The 14,073-nt window shown below is 51.6% G+C and overlaps 7 protein-coding genes across 9 annotated transcripts in view; 3 read left to right on the forward strand and 4 right to left on the reverse strand.

The window, feature by feature from the left end:
- Positions 1-1,936, forward strand: part of LOC9639995 (probable phospholipid-transporting ATPase 8) — a 4,914-nt gene extending 2,978 nt beyond the window's left edge. The window contains exons 4-8 of the mRNA XM_024676336.1: positions 4-74; positions 139-262; positions 316-834; positions 895-993; positions 1,057-1,936. Coding sequence (XP_024532104.1) covers positions 4-74; positions 139-262; positions 316-834; positions 895-993; positions 1,057-1,794 — 1,551 coding nt within the window. The 3' untranslated portion in view covers positions 1,795-1,936. The remainder of the gene's footprint in view (positions 1-3; positions 75-138; positions 263-315; positions 835-894; positions 994-1,056) is intronic.
- A 33-nt stretch (positions 1,937-1,969) lies between these two features.
- Positions 1,970-3,037, forward strand: LOC112346749 (DNA repair protein XRCC3 homolog). The gene is made up of 2 exons (XM_024676337.1): positions 1,970-2,875; positions 2,932-3,037. Exon 1 carries the CDS (start codon positions 1,970-1,972, stop codon positions 2,846-2,848), a length of 879 nt encoding a protein of 292 aa, XP_024532105.1. The 3' UTR covers positions 2,849-2,875; positions 2,932-3,037.
- Positions 3,038-3,525: 488 nt separating this feature from the next.
- Positions 3,526-5,931, forward strand: LOC112346811 (pentatricopeptide repeat-containing protein At4g02750-like). 2 transcript variants are annotated; one of them, XM_024676543.1, is made up of 5 exons: positions 3,526-3,564; positions 3,635-3,791; positions 3,833-4,109; positions 4,160-4,334; positions 4,384-5,931. In XM_024676543.1, exons 4-5 carry the CDS (start codon positions 4,294-4,296, stop codon positions 5,861-5,863), a joined length of 1,521 nt encoding a protein of 506 aa, XP_024532311.1. In that variant the 5' UTR covers positions 3,526-3,564; positions 3,635-3,791; positions 3,833-4,109; positions 4,160-4,293; the 3' UTR covers positions 5,864-5,931. The 2 variants fall into 2 exon arrangements, with proteins under 2 accessions (XP_024532311.1, XP_024532312.1); XM_024676544.1 differs by lacking the exon at positions 3,526-3,564 and having other exon boundaries at positions 3,770-3,791; positions 3,853-4,109.
- On the reverse strand, positions 5,905-6,689 carry LOC112346813 (putative AP2/ERF and B3 domain-containing protein Os01g0140700). The gene has a single exon (XM_024676552.1). It carries the CDS (start codon positions 6,684-6,686, stop codon positions 5,910-5,912), a length of 777 nt encoding a protein of 258 aa, XP_024532320.1. The 5' UTR covers positions 6,687-6,689; the 3' UTR covers positions 5,905-5,909.
- A 205-nt stretch (positions 6,690-6,894) lies between these two features.
- Positions 6,895-7,894, reverse strand: LOC9640266. Of its 2 annotated transcripts, XM_002971694.2 has the most exons (5): positions 7,652-7,894; positions 7,517-7,595; positions 7,326-7,464; positions 7,158-7,274; positions 6,895-7,105 (listed from the first exon to the last, which is right to left on the reverse strand). In XM_002971694.2, exons 1-5 carry the CDS (start codon positions 7,866-7,868, stop codon positions 6,914-6,916), a joined length of 744 nt encoding a protein of 247 aa, XP_002971740.2. In that variant the 5' UTR covers positions 7,869-7,894; the 3' UTR covers positions 6,895-6,913. The 2 variants fall into 2 exon arrangements, with proteins under 2 accessions (XP_002971740.2, XP_024532319.1); XM_024676551.1 differs by having other exon boundaries at positions 7,158-7,464.
- Positions 7,221-10,273, reverse strand: LOC9640267 (pentatricopeptide repeat-containing protein At1g09410, mitochondrial). Its single transcript, XM_024676539.1, has 2 exons — positions 7,801-10,273; positions 7,221-7,737 (listed from the first exon to the last, which is right to left on the reverse strand). Exon 1 carries the CDS (start codon positions 10,233-10,235, stop codon positions 8,046-8,048), a length of 2,190 nt encoding a protein of 729 aa, XP_024532307.1. The 5' UTR covers positions 10,236-10,273; the 3' UTR covers positions 7,221-7,737; positions 7,801-8,045.
- A 1,154-nt stretch (positions 10,274-11,427) lies between these two features.
- On the reverse strand, positions 11,428-13,623 carry LOC9640268. The gene is made up of 3 exons (XM_002971696.2): positions 12,798-13,623; positions 12,491-12,713; positions 11,428-12,311 (listed from the first exon to the last, which is right to left on the reverse strand). Exons 1-3 carry the CDS (start codon positions 13,206-13,208, stop codon positions 11,701-11,703), a joined length of 1,245 nt encoding a protein of 414 aa, XP_002971742.2. The 5' UTR covers positions 13,209-13,623; the 3' UTR covers positions 11,428-11,700.
- Between the last annotated feature and the right edge of the window lie 450 nt (positions 13,624-14,073).

Consider the following 14,073-nt stretch of genomic DNA (forward strand, 5'->3'; position numbering starts at 1 on the left):
CAGGCAGGAATCAAAATATGGGTTCTAACGGGAGACAAGATGGAGACCGCTATTAACATTGGCTACGCATGCAGGTAAAAGGCACCGCTTTTTTCTTACATATCTATTTTAAATGTTCGTATGGTATTTTTTCCACAGTTTACTGCGACCCGGCATGGATAAACTCATCGTAAGCCTGGGAGGATCGTCAGTGCAGGTTCTTGACGAGAAGCTGTCGCATGGAGGATTGTCCCCGGACGAAAGAGCGAGAAGAAGAAAAGATGTATGTGTTATGAAGCCTTTCTTGGGATCAATTAACTTGTGGCAACTTTACAGGAGCTGCAAAATTTGGTTCGTCAGCAACTCGACGACGGCCTGAGAGCCTTCGAGAGCAACATTGAGCTGGATGAACTTCCACGCGGGAACTCGTCAAGTCGTCATGAAGGAGGGTCTGGCAGGTTTGCTAATATCCTTCAAAGAGACAGCGGAGGTGTCTCAAGCTTTCGATCCTTTGGAAGCCAGAACCTACAGAGAACGATGTCGAGAGATAGAAGCAGCTACACAAAGATGGACGACGCTGTGAATGATGCCTATGCACTTGTTATCGATGGTGATTCACTGGCAGTCATACTGACGGGAGATTTGCAGAACTTATTCATGGAGCTAGCTACAAAATGCTCCTCGGTTATTTGTTGTAGAGTTTCACCCAAGCAGAAGGCATTCGTGGCGAAGCTGGTAATGAAGGGATTGGGTAAAGACAGGCTTTGCCTGGCTATAGGCGACGGGGCAAACGACGTGGGAATGATCCAGGTTGCCAACGTTGGTGTAGGGATTATTGGCGTCGAAGGTGCTCAGGTAAAAAACTCTCTTGTTTTCTCTAGGGGACTAAAACCTTTGTCTGTGTTTTGATTGCAGGCTGCTATGGCTGCCGATTTTACCATCGCAAAGTTCCGATTTTTGGAGAGACTACTCCTTGTACATGGTCATTGGTGTTATAGACGTATTTCGGTCATGGTAAGCTTCTCCGGTCGTAGAGTCTTTGCTGATACTCACACCCATGCATTTCGCCCTCCGCAGATTCGCTACTTTTTGTTCAAAGTCTGCCTCATAGGCTGGATTTCTGTCTACTCGAATATTTTCACGGTGTTTTCGGGCAATCCTCTCTACGACGACTGGTACGCATCCTTCTACAGCACGGTGTTCACCGCACTTCCTGTTGGAGCGGTGGGAACGACAGACCAGGACGTTTCCGCCGACGACTGCATAAGATACCCGCAGCTTTACCGAGCAGGCCAGAGGCAGCAGTACTTCAACACGAAGCTGGTGTTTCTATCTATCATCCACTCGGTCTACGCATCGCTCGTCATCTTCTTCTTCCCGGTGGCACTCTACTTGGTCTCGGCGTTCCGATCAAACGGGCAGCCAGCCGCGCTCCAGGACTTCGGAGCGGCACTCTTCACCGGACTGGTCCTGGTACCCAATCTCCAGCTCTTCACTTACGTGCACTACTTCACCTGGATCCACCACTTCCTGATCTGGGGCAGCATTCTCGTCTGGTTTCTCTTCCTCATCGTCTACGGCTCGCTATCGCCAGAGCTATCGACCGGGGCTTTCAGGGAGTTTGTGGAAGTCTTGGCACCGTCCCCGAGCTACTGGCTGCTACAACTCTTGGTGGTGGTGGTGGCGATCTTTCCAGATGTGATCGTCCGGAGCTTCCAGTGGCTGCTCAGGCCAGCGGACTACCAGATCGTGCTGGGCTTGGCGAAGTTTAAGAGTCAGACTACCACTACCACGCCGGCTCCAACACCGGCCTAGAGACGATTTTTGCTTTGCCTGTGATGGATCGATGTTCTTATCGTTTCCTGTGGTCGTGATGTTTTTCCAGGGGAAGTTTTCCTATGGTCTTTAAAAACTCGAGCTTAAAATTTGAATTTGAAAGTTAATTTTAAAAATTGAATTCCCCGCGCTCTCGTTTTAGGGTTCTTGGGAGATGGAGGTGATCCGGGGGCGGCAGCGCGTGACATTGGGCTGCGCGGTGCTGGATCAGGTCTTGGAAGGAGGATTTCCTTGCGGCGCCATCACGGAGCTCGTTGGGGAGAGCACTGCCGCCAAGACGCAGCTCGCGCTCCAGCTACTCGTCACGGTACAGTTGCCAGGGTCTCTCGGGGGATCGAATGGCTCGGCGATCTACATCCACACGGAGGGGTACTTTCCAGGTCGCCGGTTGCGGCAGCTCGCTAGCGCGTTCCAGAGTTCCAGGGGGCTAGGGTTTGATCCCTGCGACAATGTGTTCGTGGAAGCGGTTGGAACGATCCAAGAGCTGATTGCCCTCTTCGATCGCTTGGAGCAGCTCTTCGAGATGCAGCGGGAGATGCCGGTGAGGCTGCTTGTGATCGACTCCATAGCGGCATTGTTTCGCTCGGAATTCGAGAACAACAGAGCGGAGATGGTGGTCCGAGCTGCAACCCTCTTTCAGGTCTCCGCCAAGCTCAAGAGATTGGCTCACAGGTACGATGTGGCAGTCGTAGTAACGAACCAGGTGATGGATTGCATGGACGGATCCAGCGGCATCCAGATAGGAAATCTTGCGGAGCTTGTATCGTCTCGGAGAAGGGTGGCTCCAGCGTTGGGTTTAGCGTGGGGGCATTGCATCAACATCAGGATTTTTCTATCAAGGAGCCAGGAATTCCTGGAAGCTACAGCCAAGCGTCCAAAGCTGGACCACCAAGATGTGGCCGAAGTTTCGAAGAGTACAAAGAGGGAGTTACACGTTTTGTTCGCTCCACACTTACCTTACAGGTCGTGCGAGTTTGTCGTCAATCAAAGTGGCATTCACGGAGTACTCGACGATGACAGAGAAAATGCGTGATTCTTTATCTTTCTTGCGACGACACGGGTAAGCACTTCCAGTTAAACGCTTTCTATGTTCATCCTAACTTTGCAGTTTTACAGTGCTTGTTTTTTGCATGGCTGCTACGAAGGCTTGCAGATTCTTCGTACTTGAGCCTTCTCGTTTTAGAGCTTCCACGCATGCGGTGCTCAGCACCTCGACCTTTTTCCTCGGGACACTTTCGGCCAGCATAATCTTGCGTATCATTTCTTCTATATCTTTTGCAGTAGGCCCAATACTGGTGTTATACGCATGGTACCCGACTTGCCACCGATCCACTGCGAATAAGCAATTTAACTTCTGCTCTGCAAAACATGGCCATCCTAGAACTGGAACACCTGAAACTATAGCTTCCATCAGCGAGTTCCATCCACAGTGCGTCAGAAATGCAGCGATGGAGCTATGCTGCAAAACCTTCATCTGAGGAGCCCAGGTAACAAACATGCCCCGCTTGTTATGCTTGAACCTCTGCTGAAGAAACTCACTGTTTTCCTCTATCAGGTCCAAGCGAGCAACCCACAGGAATGCGTACTCACTTTGTTCCAAACCGTCGGCAAGCTCCTGAGTGTCGTTCAAAGAGAGAGTTGCCAGACTTCCAAAGGATATGTAGAGAACGGACTGAGGTGGCTGCTGGTCGAGCCAATTCATGCAGCCGAGTTCTTGCTCCCACACAGAGCGACTATACTCTTTTGAAGGTATGAATGGCCCAGCAGCCACAATGCTTGTAAACTTCTTATGAAGCTGATCAAATTGTTCCTTTTCAAGGTCGTCAAAGGAATTTACTAGTGCCCACGCGTCACTGTTGTCGATGGACATTCGGTGCCTGATATGGTCTTCATGGCCATCTAAGAACCTAGAAGGAAGGTAGTGTGCAGGAATCGGAGGGAGCCCGGGGATACCGTCTAAAGTTCCTCCTGAAAAGGTGAGAAAATATTATTCTGTTTTTTAGATTTCGCCTGCTAGTCATGCTTACCATCTTCCAGATTCTCTCGAAGGAAAGGAATGTAGCAGGATATCAACGCGAATGTTGCAGAAGACGTCCAGAAGCATGCTCGGCTGAACCCAAACTTTTGAGCAACATCTCGCGTCCAGTAGAAAAAGGCATCCGATATAATGCAAGTGATAGTCGGAGCTGACAGATCTCCCATAAGCTGCTCAACTATCTTCTCAACTTCGTCTCTCATCGACGTTGCGGCAGTGTCAAGAAACAGCTCCAGGTGGCTCAGCAACTTGGCTTGAGGTAGGCAGTCATCTGGGACACTTACAAATCTCAAGCTATCAGCTTCGCAGTTGGACTTCAGGATCTTATCGTGGTTGCTTCTCGTGTTGACGAAAGTAACGAGGACTCCCATGGAAGCAAGACGGTCGCTGAGGTGCAGCATCGGATTAATGTGGCCCTGTGCCGGGAATGGGACTACCAAAACATGAACATTCGAGACGGAAGCCATCGAGCAGAAACTTGGAGGTAAGCCTAAGTTTGAACTTTTATTTTTAGCTAAGGACATGCAGCGCAGATTTTACGTGGAGCTGATAGATAAATGTGGGAACTTGGCCGTGGCCGCCGACATTCACGAGCAAATCCAGCGCGCCCTTGTGGACAAAGAAGACGTCTTCTTCCATAACAAACTGGTTCACATGTATGGCAAGCTTGGAAGCGTGGGACACGCCCGACAGGTCTTCGACGCAATCAGAACGAAGAATCTCTTTTCTTGGATCGTCATGCTGACAGTCTACTCCCAGAACGGGTTCGTCGAGCACGCCAAAGCCATCTTCGACCAGATGCCGTTCGTCACCGTGGTTGCTTGGAACGCGCTGCTAGCGGCTTATGCCACAAACGGGTATCTCCGAGAGGCCAGGGAACTCTTTTCAACGATGCCAGAGCTCAGTATGGTTTCGTCAACGTGCATGCTGGGAGTTTTCTCCGAGATTCAGGACTTTTCCAGGTGCTGGGAAGTAATTCATGAGATGGAAGAGCGAGATATAGTCTCCTGGAATTCACTGCTATCGGCTTACGTCCGGAATGGGCTTTTGAAAGAGGCGAAGCAGGTATTCTCTTCAATGCCGGAGTGGGATTTAGTCTCATTCAACACTATGCTAGCCTCGAGCCTGGAAGACAGCAGCAGCAGTGGTTTGTCGGAGACACTAGAAGTCTTCACTACGATGCCCGAGCAGGATATAATCTCCTGGACAACTGTTCTTTCAGCTTATGCCCGTGAAGGTCGTCTCGAGGAGTCGAAAGCACACTTTGACAGGATGCCGCTTTGGAATCTCCCGTCCTCCAATGCAATGCTGGCCCTCTACTGCAACTGTGGCAAGTTTGACGACGCAGTGGGATTTTTCGCGTGTATGCCCGAGAAGGACTTGCTCTCATGGACGTCGATGCTCCTGGCATATGCTCGGAACGGGCATCTCGGGCGTGCGAGAGATTTCTTCTACAGCATGCCAGGCCGGGACGTGATCTCCCGGAACGCAATGCTGACGGCCTACATTCGCAATGGCGATATCAAGTCAGCCAAGAGGTTCTTTGACGCTCTTCCGGAAACGACCCCATCGTCGTGGAACTCCATGCTCGCCGCTTCCAACGCCAGCAGCGTTTTGCAGCTCGCCGGCGAGATCAGCCTCGCTCATGCTCCCGACGCAGAGAGCTTCGTCTCCATCCTCATCGCCGTGACGCACTTGGGCAAAGTTGACGAAGGCCGGCGCTACTTCATCTCCATGACGCTCGACTTTGGGATCCAACCGACGAAGCAACACTACCTCTGCATGGTCGACCTCCTGAGCCGAGCCGGGCATATCGAAAAGGCCCAAGATCTCGTCGCCAACATGCCTTTTTCGCATGGGACTTTGAAATGGAGATGCTTTCTCACGGCATCCAGGAGCACCTCTCCACGCATGCTCGCAGCTGCTAGAAGCATTCTTGAAACCGGAAAAGGTGGTGGAGCTGAGACATACGTGCTACTAGCAAATGCCGCGACGGTACCAAAGGCAAGGTAACGTTTTGTGTGAATTGTTCGCTTGATACAAAGTTTTCTAACTGGAGCTATGCCTTATGGTTCTTTTTCCGGAATGTCAGATAGTATTTGTTAGTGTACGAATCGCGGAAGAACGAGACCTCGTCCCCGTGACGCAGCCCATTATGATTGACGTAGCTGATCCATCCGGTGGTGAAGACATTGCCTTGGCTGCTACACCAGTGCGTGTACTTAAACTTCCAAGTTCTTCCACTCTCGTCCTCGAACGCAAGTATTACAAACCGGTTGCCATCCTCACCGCTGCTACTTCCTCTCGTCCTTGCCGCGGAAGGGGAGGCGGAGGGCTCTCCATTCCCGGCCATGACAAGCGGGAAGCAGCGCTCGGCGTCCTTCTTGGAGACGAGCAGCCGGTTGAGCTTGCTGGTGTCGCTCCTTGTGAGAACTTTGGTGAAGAGGTGCTCCCTGGTGCTCCTTGGATCCGGCCGCTGATCGCTGCTGGAGGAGCCGAGACACCCCCGCTTTGGAAGATTATCAAAGTCGTGGGGATCAGCTGGCGAGCGAGACCTTTTGCGTGTTGCTTTTGGAGGCGGTGGTGGCGGGGCTTCTTCTCCGACTCCCAGGCTCAGCCACCTCGAGCAATCCAGCTCTGCTTCGCTCGTCAAGTATTTGCTGCTTGGAAGCGAGAAGGCTGGCACCATTTCCATCCATTTGAGCAAATCTTTGGTCTGGAACTCCACTGCTGGCACTGGTAGTAGATTTGATGGCTGCTCGCCCTCTTGTTTATCTTCGTCTTTGTAATCCTGCTGCTGCAGCCACTGCTCTTCCAAATGTTCTTCACTCGCCATCCTCAAGATATAACACTGAAACTACTTTGGAATCTCATATCGAGAGTTTCCAAACAAGTTTGATCAAGCATATTACTTGCAGTATGTTCCTGTTATCTCCATTTTATCTCTCGAGGCTCTATTTCTAATGGTCAGCCGCTTATGGCTCTTCTTTCTGAGCGGGAATGGGAGGGAATATGCTTCAAATTTTCAACACGAAAGAATGCGGGTTTTACAGGATTTCATTTTCATTCTAGTAGCTTGTTGTAAGTTAGAACGCTCACAGCGGCGACCAGATGCCACGCGGCGTGGAGATACGGAGTCCGTGGATAGAGACCATCTGCGAGGAACAATGTGGCTCCGGCGAGCGAGGAAATGGTGTGGAGATTGTGAGCTGGCTTGAGAAGAGGCTGTGTTTGCACGCGCCTTGCGAAAGTGGCCTAGTCGAAAAAATCAGAATCGATCGATAAGTCGAGCTAGAAAACTTCGCACCTCGGTAAGTCCAGTGTGAAGAATGGTCACGAGGAATGGTTGAAACGGGGCGAGAGCTGCAGAGCAGACGAACAATCCTTTCCAGTTCTCGGATTGTAGAAGAGCTCTTGATAGACACTGAGAGATCCAAAAAACCTTGCCATGAGCAAAGATTGAGGAAAAGTTTACCAGAGCTGAGGTTGCGATCATGGTGTAGTCTCCGCGCCTTAGAAGTTGTCGAGATTTTCCTCTCGATGCGTGGTACAAGCTCGAGGCAACTCCAACACCGATCAAGGAATCGGCATAGAACTTGCTCACAGTCTTCTTTCTGCGAGCAAAGTGTTATGCTCTCAATACAATGGATGGAATTCATAGCTAACCTTGGCGCTTGCAATCCAACAAAGATGAAGGGTAACGAAGTCACGACGTTAGCAATTGTCTCGAGAAAGCAGTGATCATCTGCGTTAGTGGAGAAATCCAAGTTCTCGATCACGAAGGCTATTTCTAAAACTGACCGCGCTTATGTTTCGAAAGAGGACGTAACCAGCAAAGCCACACGCGCCTCACAGGCTGTGCTCGCGATTTCAGGCGCTCCATCGTCCTGTTCTTACACCCATTTCCATAAACCAGGGAAAGCTCTAGATGTTTCGATCCATTCACATACCATTCCTCGTCCTCGCTTGAAGCAACAGAGTGCTCGAGGCGAACACCACGGAGCCCTTCAAACACCATTCTCAGAGAAGAGAGGAGTGAAAACGATCACTCCACTATGACACCGTGAAAAAAAATGCAAACGTACCAAAGTGGAGCTCGCAGAAGCATATCCAAAGATCCGACTCCATGAAACGAATATTCAACCGCTGGAGATACGGATCTTCCACTATTCGTTGACTAATTGGTCTAGACCGGTCAAAGTACTAGTCTCGCCAGGGAAATGTAATGGCCGCTGTGGGTAGAGTCGATCTCTAGCAGCCCACGAGCCGCTCGCTCCCCCCTTGTCCAATCCCTGTGCCAGTTACAAGCGCTTAGAATCGAAGTAGTGGTCACTGGATTCACTGGAAATGGCATTGAAGCCAGGAGCTCCTCGGCCTCCTCCAAATGCCCAGCCCTCGCAAGAGCGTCCACCATCGCGCTGTAGTGCTCCCTCGATGGCCTCACGCCATGATCCGCCGCCATGGATTGGAATACCCGTGCCGCCTCCTCGATCATCCCCGCGCCGCCACACAGTGCCAATGCGCTTGTGAAGGCGATCTCGTTGGGGGCAATTCCTTCTTGCCCCAGTCGACGCCACAAGGTGATGCCCTCTTCAGCACGACCGTTTTGGGCATATCCACCCAGCATCGCCGCCCAAGAGAGCAGACACTTATGAGGAATGCCGTCAAAAGTTTCCTTTGCTCGCAGCAAATGCCCGGTTTGGGCATATGCAGTCACCATGGCGTTCCACGGCATAGAATCTCTCATGGGCATCTTCTGGAAGACCAACAGGGCCTCATTAATTTTCTTATTGGCCAATGCTAACGCAGCTATCATGACTGTCCAGCAGACGTTACTCCGGTGTGGTAGCCGGTCAAAAAGTGCCTTGGTCTCGTCAATGTGCCTGTTTTGAGCATATCCCGCCAGCATTGTGGCCGCTGAGAAGGCATCTTGCTGTGGCATCCTTTCAAACACGGTTTGGGATTCCTGGACTTGACCGGCCTGGAAATACGCTTGCAACAGTGCAGTCCACGACGTGATGTCTCTGGTCAAGGCCTGCCCGTAAAACACCTCTTTGAACGCTTCCAAGTCATTGTACTGGAGAAAACCATTCAACATCGTATTCCACATTACCCTGTCGTGCATTGGCGCTTTGTCAAACAGCAGCTTCCCAGGATCTATATGCCCTCTTTGGGCATACGCTGATAACATAGACGTCCAGGCGGCAACACTCCTTCCCTCCATTTTGAAGAACACTCCTTCTGCCTCCTCTGAATTTCCACAGTTAACGTAGCCTTGCAAGAGAGAGTGCCAAGTTGACGGATGCCACTGTGGCATTTTTCTGACTGTAGATTCAAGCTCAGCAAGGTACCCATTACGGGCATATCCTGCGGCCATGGATACCCAAGCTAATGTGTCTCTCTCCGGCAGTATCTCAAACCATCTTCTTGCTTCGTGAAGGCGTCCATCCTGCACGCACGCTACTGCTATTAAACTTACTACGCTGGAGCTCCAACAAGGTGACAGCTCAAGCGAAGATTTTGCATCATCCAGGCGAGAGTTCGAGCAGAATGCCCCGATCAACCCTGCCCAAGTTACCAGTGATCGATCACCCGGCATCGTGTCAAAAAGATGCTTTGCTTGGCCCAAATCCTCTCCTTTCTGCCCCACTGCAGCAATCATGGTGTTCCATGCAACAGAGTTGCGCTGCGGCATCTGAGAGAACACTTCCCGTGCGTGATCTATGCTTCCAAAGTCGCACACTGCTGCCAAGAGCGCGTTCCAGGAGACGCAGCTCCATTCCGGCATCAAACAGAAAATCGCCGTTGCTTCCTCCAGATGCCCTGCTTGGGCATATGCATGTAAGATAGAGTTCCAAGAAACTACGTCGTGTTCTGGGCTCTGAGAGAAGAATGTCAATGCCTCATCAACCGCTCCGCCCTTGACCACCCCTGCCAGAATCGAGTTGAACGTCACAACATCTACCATAGGCATCCTCTGGAAGATGATATGCGCTTCTTCGATATGCCCTGCTTGCGTATACGCTCCAACCATGGTGTTGCAGACCACGACATTGAGCGTGGGCATCGAATCGAAAACGGCCTTTGCCTCTGCAGTGGATCCAATCTGCGCAAACCCGAGGAGCAAAATACTGCATGAAACGAAGTCCCTGTCAGCCATAGAAGCAAAGACCGCCGACGCCGCTTCCAGATCCCCGCATTTGGCATAAAGCTGGAGGATGATCTTGGCGAGGTATTTGCTGCCACCGAAGTTCTCTCGCAAGATCTGGGCATGGAGACGCCGCCCTTGGAGCAGATCCCTGGACCTGATGCACTCATAGAGGAGGCGAGCCAATTCCGCAATCCCAGGGCTTCGAGCACAGAATATACTCGACTGTTTCAGCATATGCTCTCAAGCGGGCTTGCTTGGGAATCTGATGTACACGTGGGACTTGTTTGCTTGTGCGTGGCTTCAATTTGTAAACTATGGATTCTCATCTGCATGCGCAGCGACATTCTTAGCATACGCGCGTATGGTTAAGAGTGTCAATTACTTACTCGACAATACTTAACGGTAGACCCTAAGTAAAAAATTAGCTTGTCTTTGCTGTGTCGATCCCGCCAAAGAGATTCGTCACCCGCGTTTATTAACGCGGGGCATTACATAGTATGTATCCCTGTTTTTGTTTGACAAGCGTCGGCTGGCTAGGTGACATATGAACAGAAAAAGAAAAAGAGAAGAAAAACAAAGAAAACGTATTTTCACATATGGAATCAGTATACTATACAGTATGATTATTTTCGAAAAAGCGTTGCAGCATTTGGACTGCGATATCTGAACCAACCAACCAATGTAACTTTGGAGCAGACTGCCGGTAAAATTCGCGTGCCCGTGGCTTGCCCTAAGAAAAAAAAGGCTGGTCTGGCCAACCACAGGAGCATCTTCCAAATCGTACCAGGTCTCAATTCAATTCAGCTGCTGCTGAAAGGACTGCCCAGGACTTTACTGTCACGATCGCAAGAGAAAGAAAAGATTGAAAATAAAACAACGCAGTATTATTATTTCTATTTAATATTATTCTAAATATTATTCTGTTTATCTCTTTATCTCAAATTCCAGAAAAAAAATAAAAAAAGATTCAATCAGGAAAAATCTATGCATCCTAGAGGCGAGAAGAGAAAAAAGAGCATATCTTTACTCTAGCTCTAGGATTGGCATCGCAGAAAATCAGATACAATGACGACCATCTCGCTCTGCTCTGCTCTCTCTCTCTCGCAATCGGCGACCGCGACCCCGAGAGAGGCCTGGAATCCAGAAACTTAAAACACGCTCACGGAACGAGAGGACAAGATCAAGCAGCAGTGGGGCGAGGATCTGGGTGGTCACGACCCGAAACAAACAAGATTGCTTGCGATGAATTGGATTCACGAGAAACGGGATGGGGGGTTGGGATTTGTTCGCTCGCTCCATCCAAATGCCACCAAGCGGCACCTAGAAAACGACTGACTCTGCAAAGAACCGACCAAACAACCAACGCAATGAAAATGAGAAAAACAAGATGCCCATTTGAGGCAACATGTTCTCTAAACGCAAACGCTTACCAAACAAACCACAAATTTGTTGATCTGGTATGAGCGTAAAACAAAACTGGTAGCTAGCTACGTAAGGTAACCAGAGCCTCCGTTTGCAGTCTCCCTATAGCTATAGGCTAAAAGTATGGATGAAAAACGAGGAACGCGAGGAGAAAGAGCGAAGACAAACTTCCGGGAGGGAGATGAGATCTTCTCCTCTTTGTTCTTGGGCCGGGAGGGAACAATCTCTGATCGGGGGTGTTAAGTTGAGCTCCAATTCCCCCCTTCTTCGCTCCTTGCTACCAATTCTGAAACCCCGGTGCTGTGCTAGCGCTACGCCGGTAACCATGTACACGAACCTCACGATCTCGATGGCTGGATGATCTTCGACGCGGTGGAAGAGCCTCGTCGACTTCCACTGCCGCTGCTCGGAGGCCCTCCTTGATCCGCCTAAGTTGATCACAGCACCCACCTTTGCTGCTACCTTTGCTGCTGCTATTCTCTGTACAACAAAACCTCCATGCCTGGCGAGGGGCTGCGCCCGGCGCCGCCGCGGGCTTGAAGCTCGGATCCGGGGTGGCGAGCGGAACCACCTTGCTGCTGCCACGGATCCTCTCGTGCGGCGACGACAGCCACTTCGCGAACATGTACTCGATCGTCCGCCACGGCGGGAGATGCATCGAGTTCTGCGTCAGCGATTGCTTGGCTGCCTCGGACATGATCTCCAGCACCCGGTGGAGCTTCTTGACGCTGCCCACGAACACCACCGGGAGGAGCTTGAGCGCTGCGCGGTAGCTCGGGGTCGGCCGGGCGATCTCAAACTGGGACTGGAAATCCAGGTCGAGGATCAGGCGGCGATCTTCGGCCTGGCCCCCGCTGTCGAATACAACGTCAACGTATTCGTAGTCACCTGGACAAAACCACCCAACGATCAGAGGCCCCCCACCACGAAGAAATAAGAAAAGTTCTTCGAAGAGACATGGTGCCTATGATCAATCTGTCTAGGATGGCAGTGAAGATCCATGATGATGGCAAGAACAGTGGAAGTGCTGAGGGAAAGGCAAACATCTCTGGGTGGATCTGCCTTACCTCCTGGCACGTTGCCCGAAATTGGCCACCGCAATTTGCAAATGGCTGCGTCGTAGCCTTGCGACTTGAGGTGCTTGGCCACCAGCTGACGAACGCAAGCGCCTTTGCAATCGCTGCCTGGATCGCCGTAGCAAGCCATGCCCTCCTCGGACATCGCCAGCAGCACGGCCGAGACCTTGGCCACCAATTCGACCTCCACGCCCGACTTGCTCGATCCCAACACCTGCATTGCGGGATTGATGGAAGCGTGAGGAGAGGAAAATCGCTAGAGAAGAGGGCATCTATCGGCAAGCGAGAGAACACAAACCTTCAAGCTGTCGCACAGGCTTCCCGGTGGCGCGCCATCGGCGCCGTCGCCGTCGCCCTCGTCGCGGTCGCGGCTACCGTCCTCGATGAACTCGTGAACCATCGCCGCGAGATCGTGATCGCCTTCGCCGTTGCTGTTAGCAACGCATTGGTCCCCGGCTCCCCCGGACGAGCGCGACGACGAAATATTGGTCTTGGATTGATCGCCATTCTCGAGCTCCTTGAAGCTGTGGATCCAAGAAGCCTGCGAGAGAGACGGCCGACACGCCTTGTGCTTGCCCCCGGGGGTGAGAGGGGAAAGCGGAGGCTCTAGGCTCAAATCCTTGTCGATGGAGCGCGAATGGAGCAGATCAGAGAGCGTAGGAGGATCGATCTCGATCCTCCGCGGCCCCTGGAAGAGGAGGCCGGGCATCCTGGATGGGGTTTGGCTCGGAATCGTGACGGGCAGCAAGAGCCAGCAGCACAGGGAGAGGGGGAGGAAATTGGGAGTGACACGACCGGAGGAAATTTCGGCTGCCGGGAGGGAGAATGCATCAGAAGCAAGAGCAATCGCCAGGAAATCGCAAGAATGGAGGAGAAATCACAAGAATGAAGAACAACCCTGCCAGAGAGGGACGATCAAAGCCGCGGCAAACCGGATGCGCGAATGAAGACGCTGTCGCAGGAGAGCCCGATCGCCGTCGAAGAGAATCAAGCCGCCATAGCCAGCGCCTTCTGCTCGCCGCGGCCCCCCTCCCTCTTCAATCGAGACCCCAAAGACAAGGCATTAAAAAATCCGACGGGTAAATTAACTCTTTCACCACAGGGAACCGCTTTTACCTTTTACCGCCCGCCCCAGCCCCTCCGTACGCAGGCGACGCGGAATATCCCATTCGTACGGACGCCATCAAAGTCAATAACCCCTTTATCCTTCTTCCAAGCGAACCGAGAAAAGAGAGAAGGGGATTTGGATGGATGAATCGATCGCGTGTATGGAACACCCTTCGCCTATAATACCTGGAAACCATTTGGGCCTTTGATTTTCTTCCAGACGAATGGTATTTTGCGCGGGGGCCTCTTCTTTGTCGCGGCCTGTACGTAAGAGTGTGGAGTTTCTAAGTCTTTGCTCCATGTCGTCACCCAGCATTATTTTTGGCCTTGTTTAACTTGGCGCTGTGCCGCTCGCTCGCTTTCGCTGTGCTAAGCTTTGGCGATGATCCCCAAGTGCTTTGTGCTGTGGGGACCTCTTTGGCGAGCGTACCACTCCTGTCCATATTAAAAACACACACTCCCTCCCT

This window comes from Selaginella moellendorffii, unplaced genomic scaffold, assembly GCF_000143415.4.
Source record: "Selaginella moellendorffii unplaced genomic scaffold, v1.0 SELMOscaffold_17, whole genome shotgun sequence".
NCBI classification, from domain to species: Eukaryota; Viridiplantae; Streptophyta; class Lycopodiopsida; order Selaginellales; family Selaginellaceae; genus Selaginella; species Selaginella moellendorffii.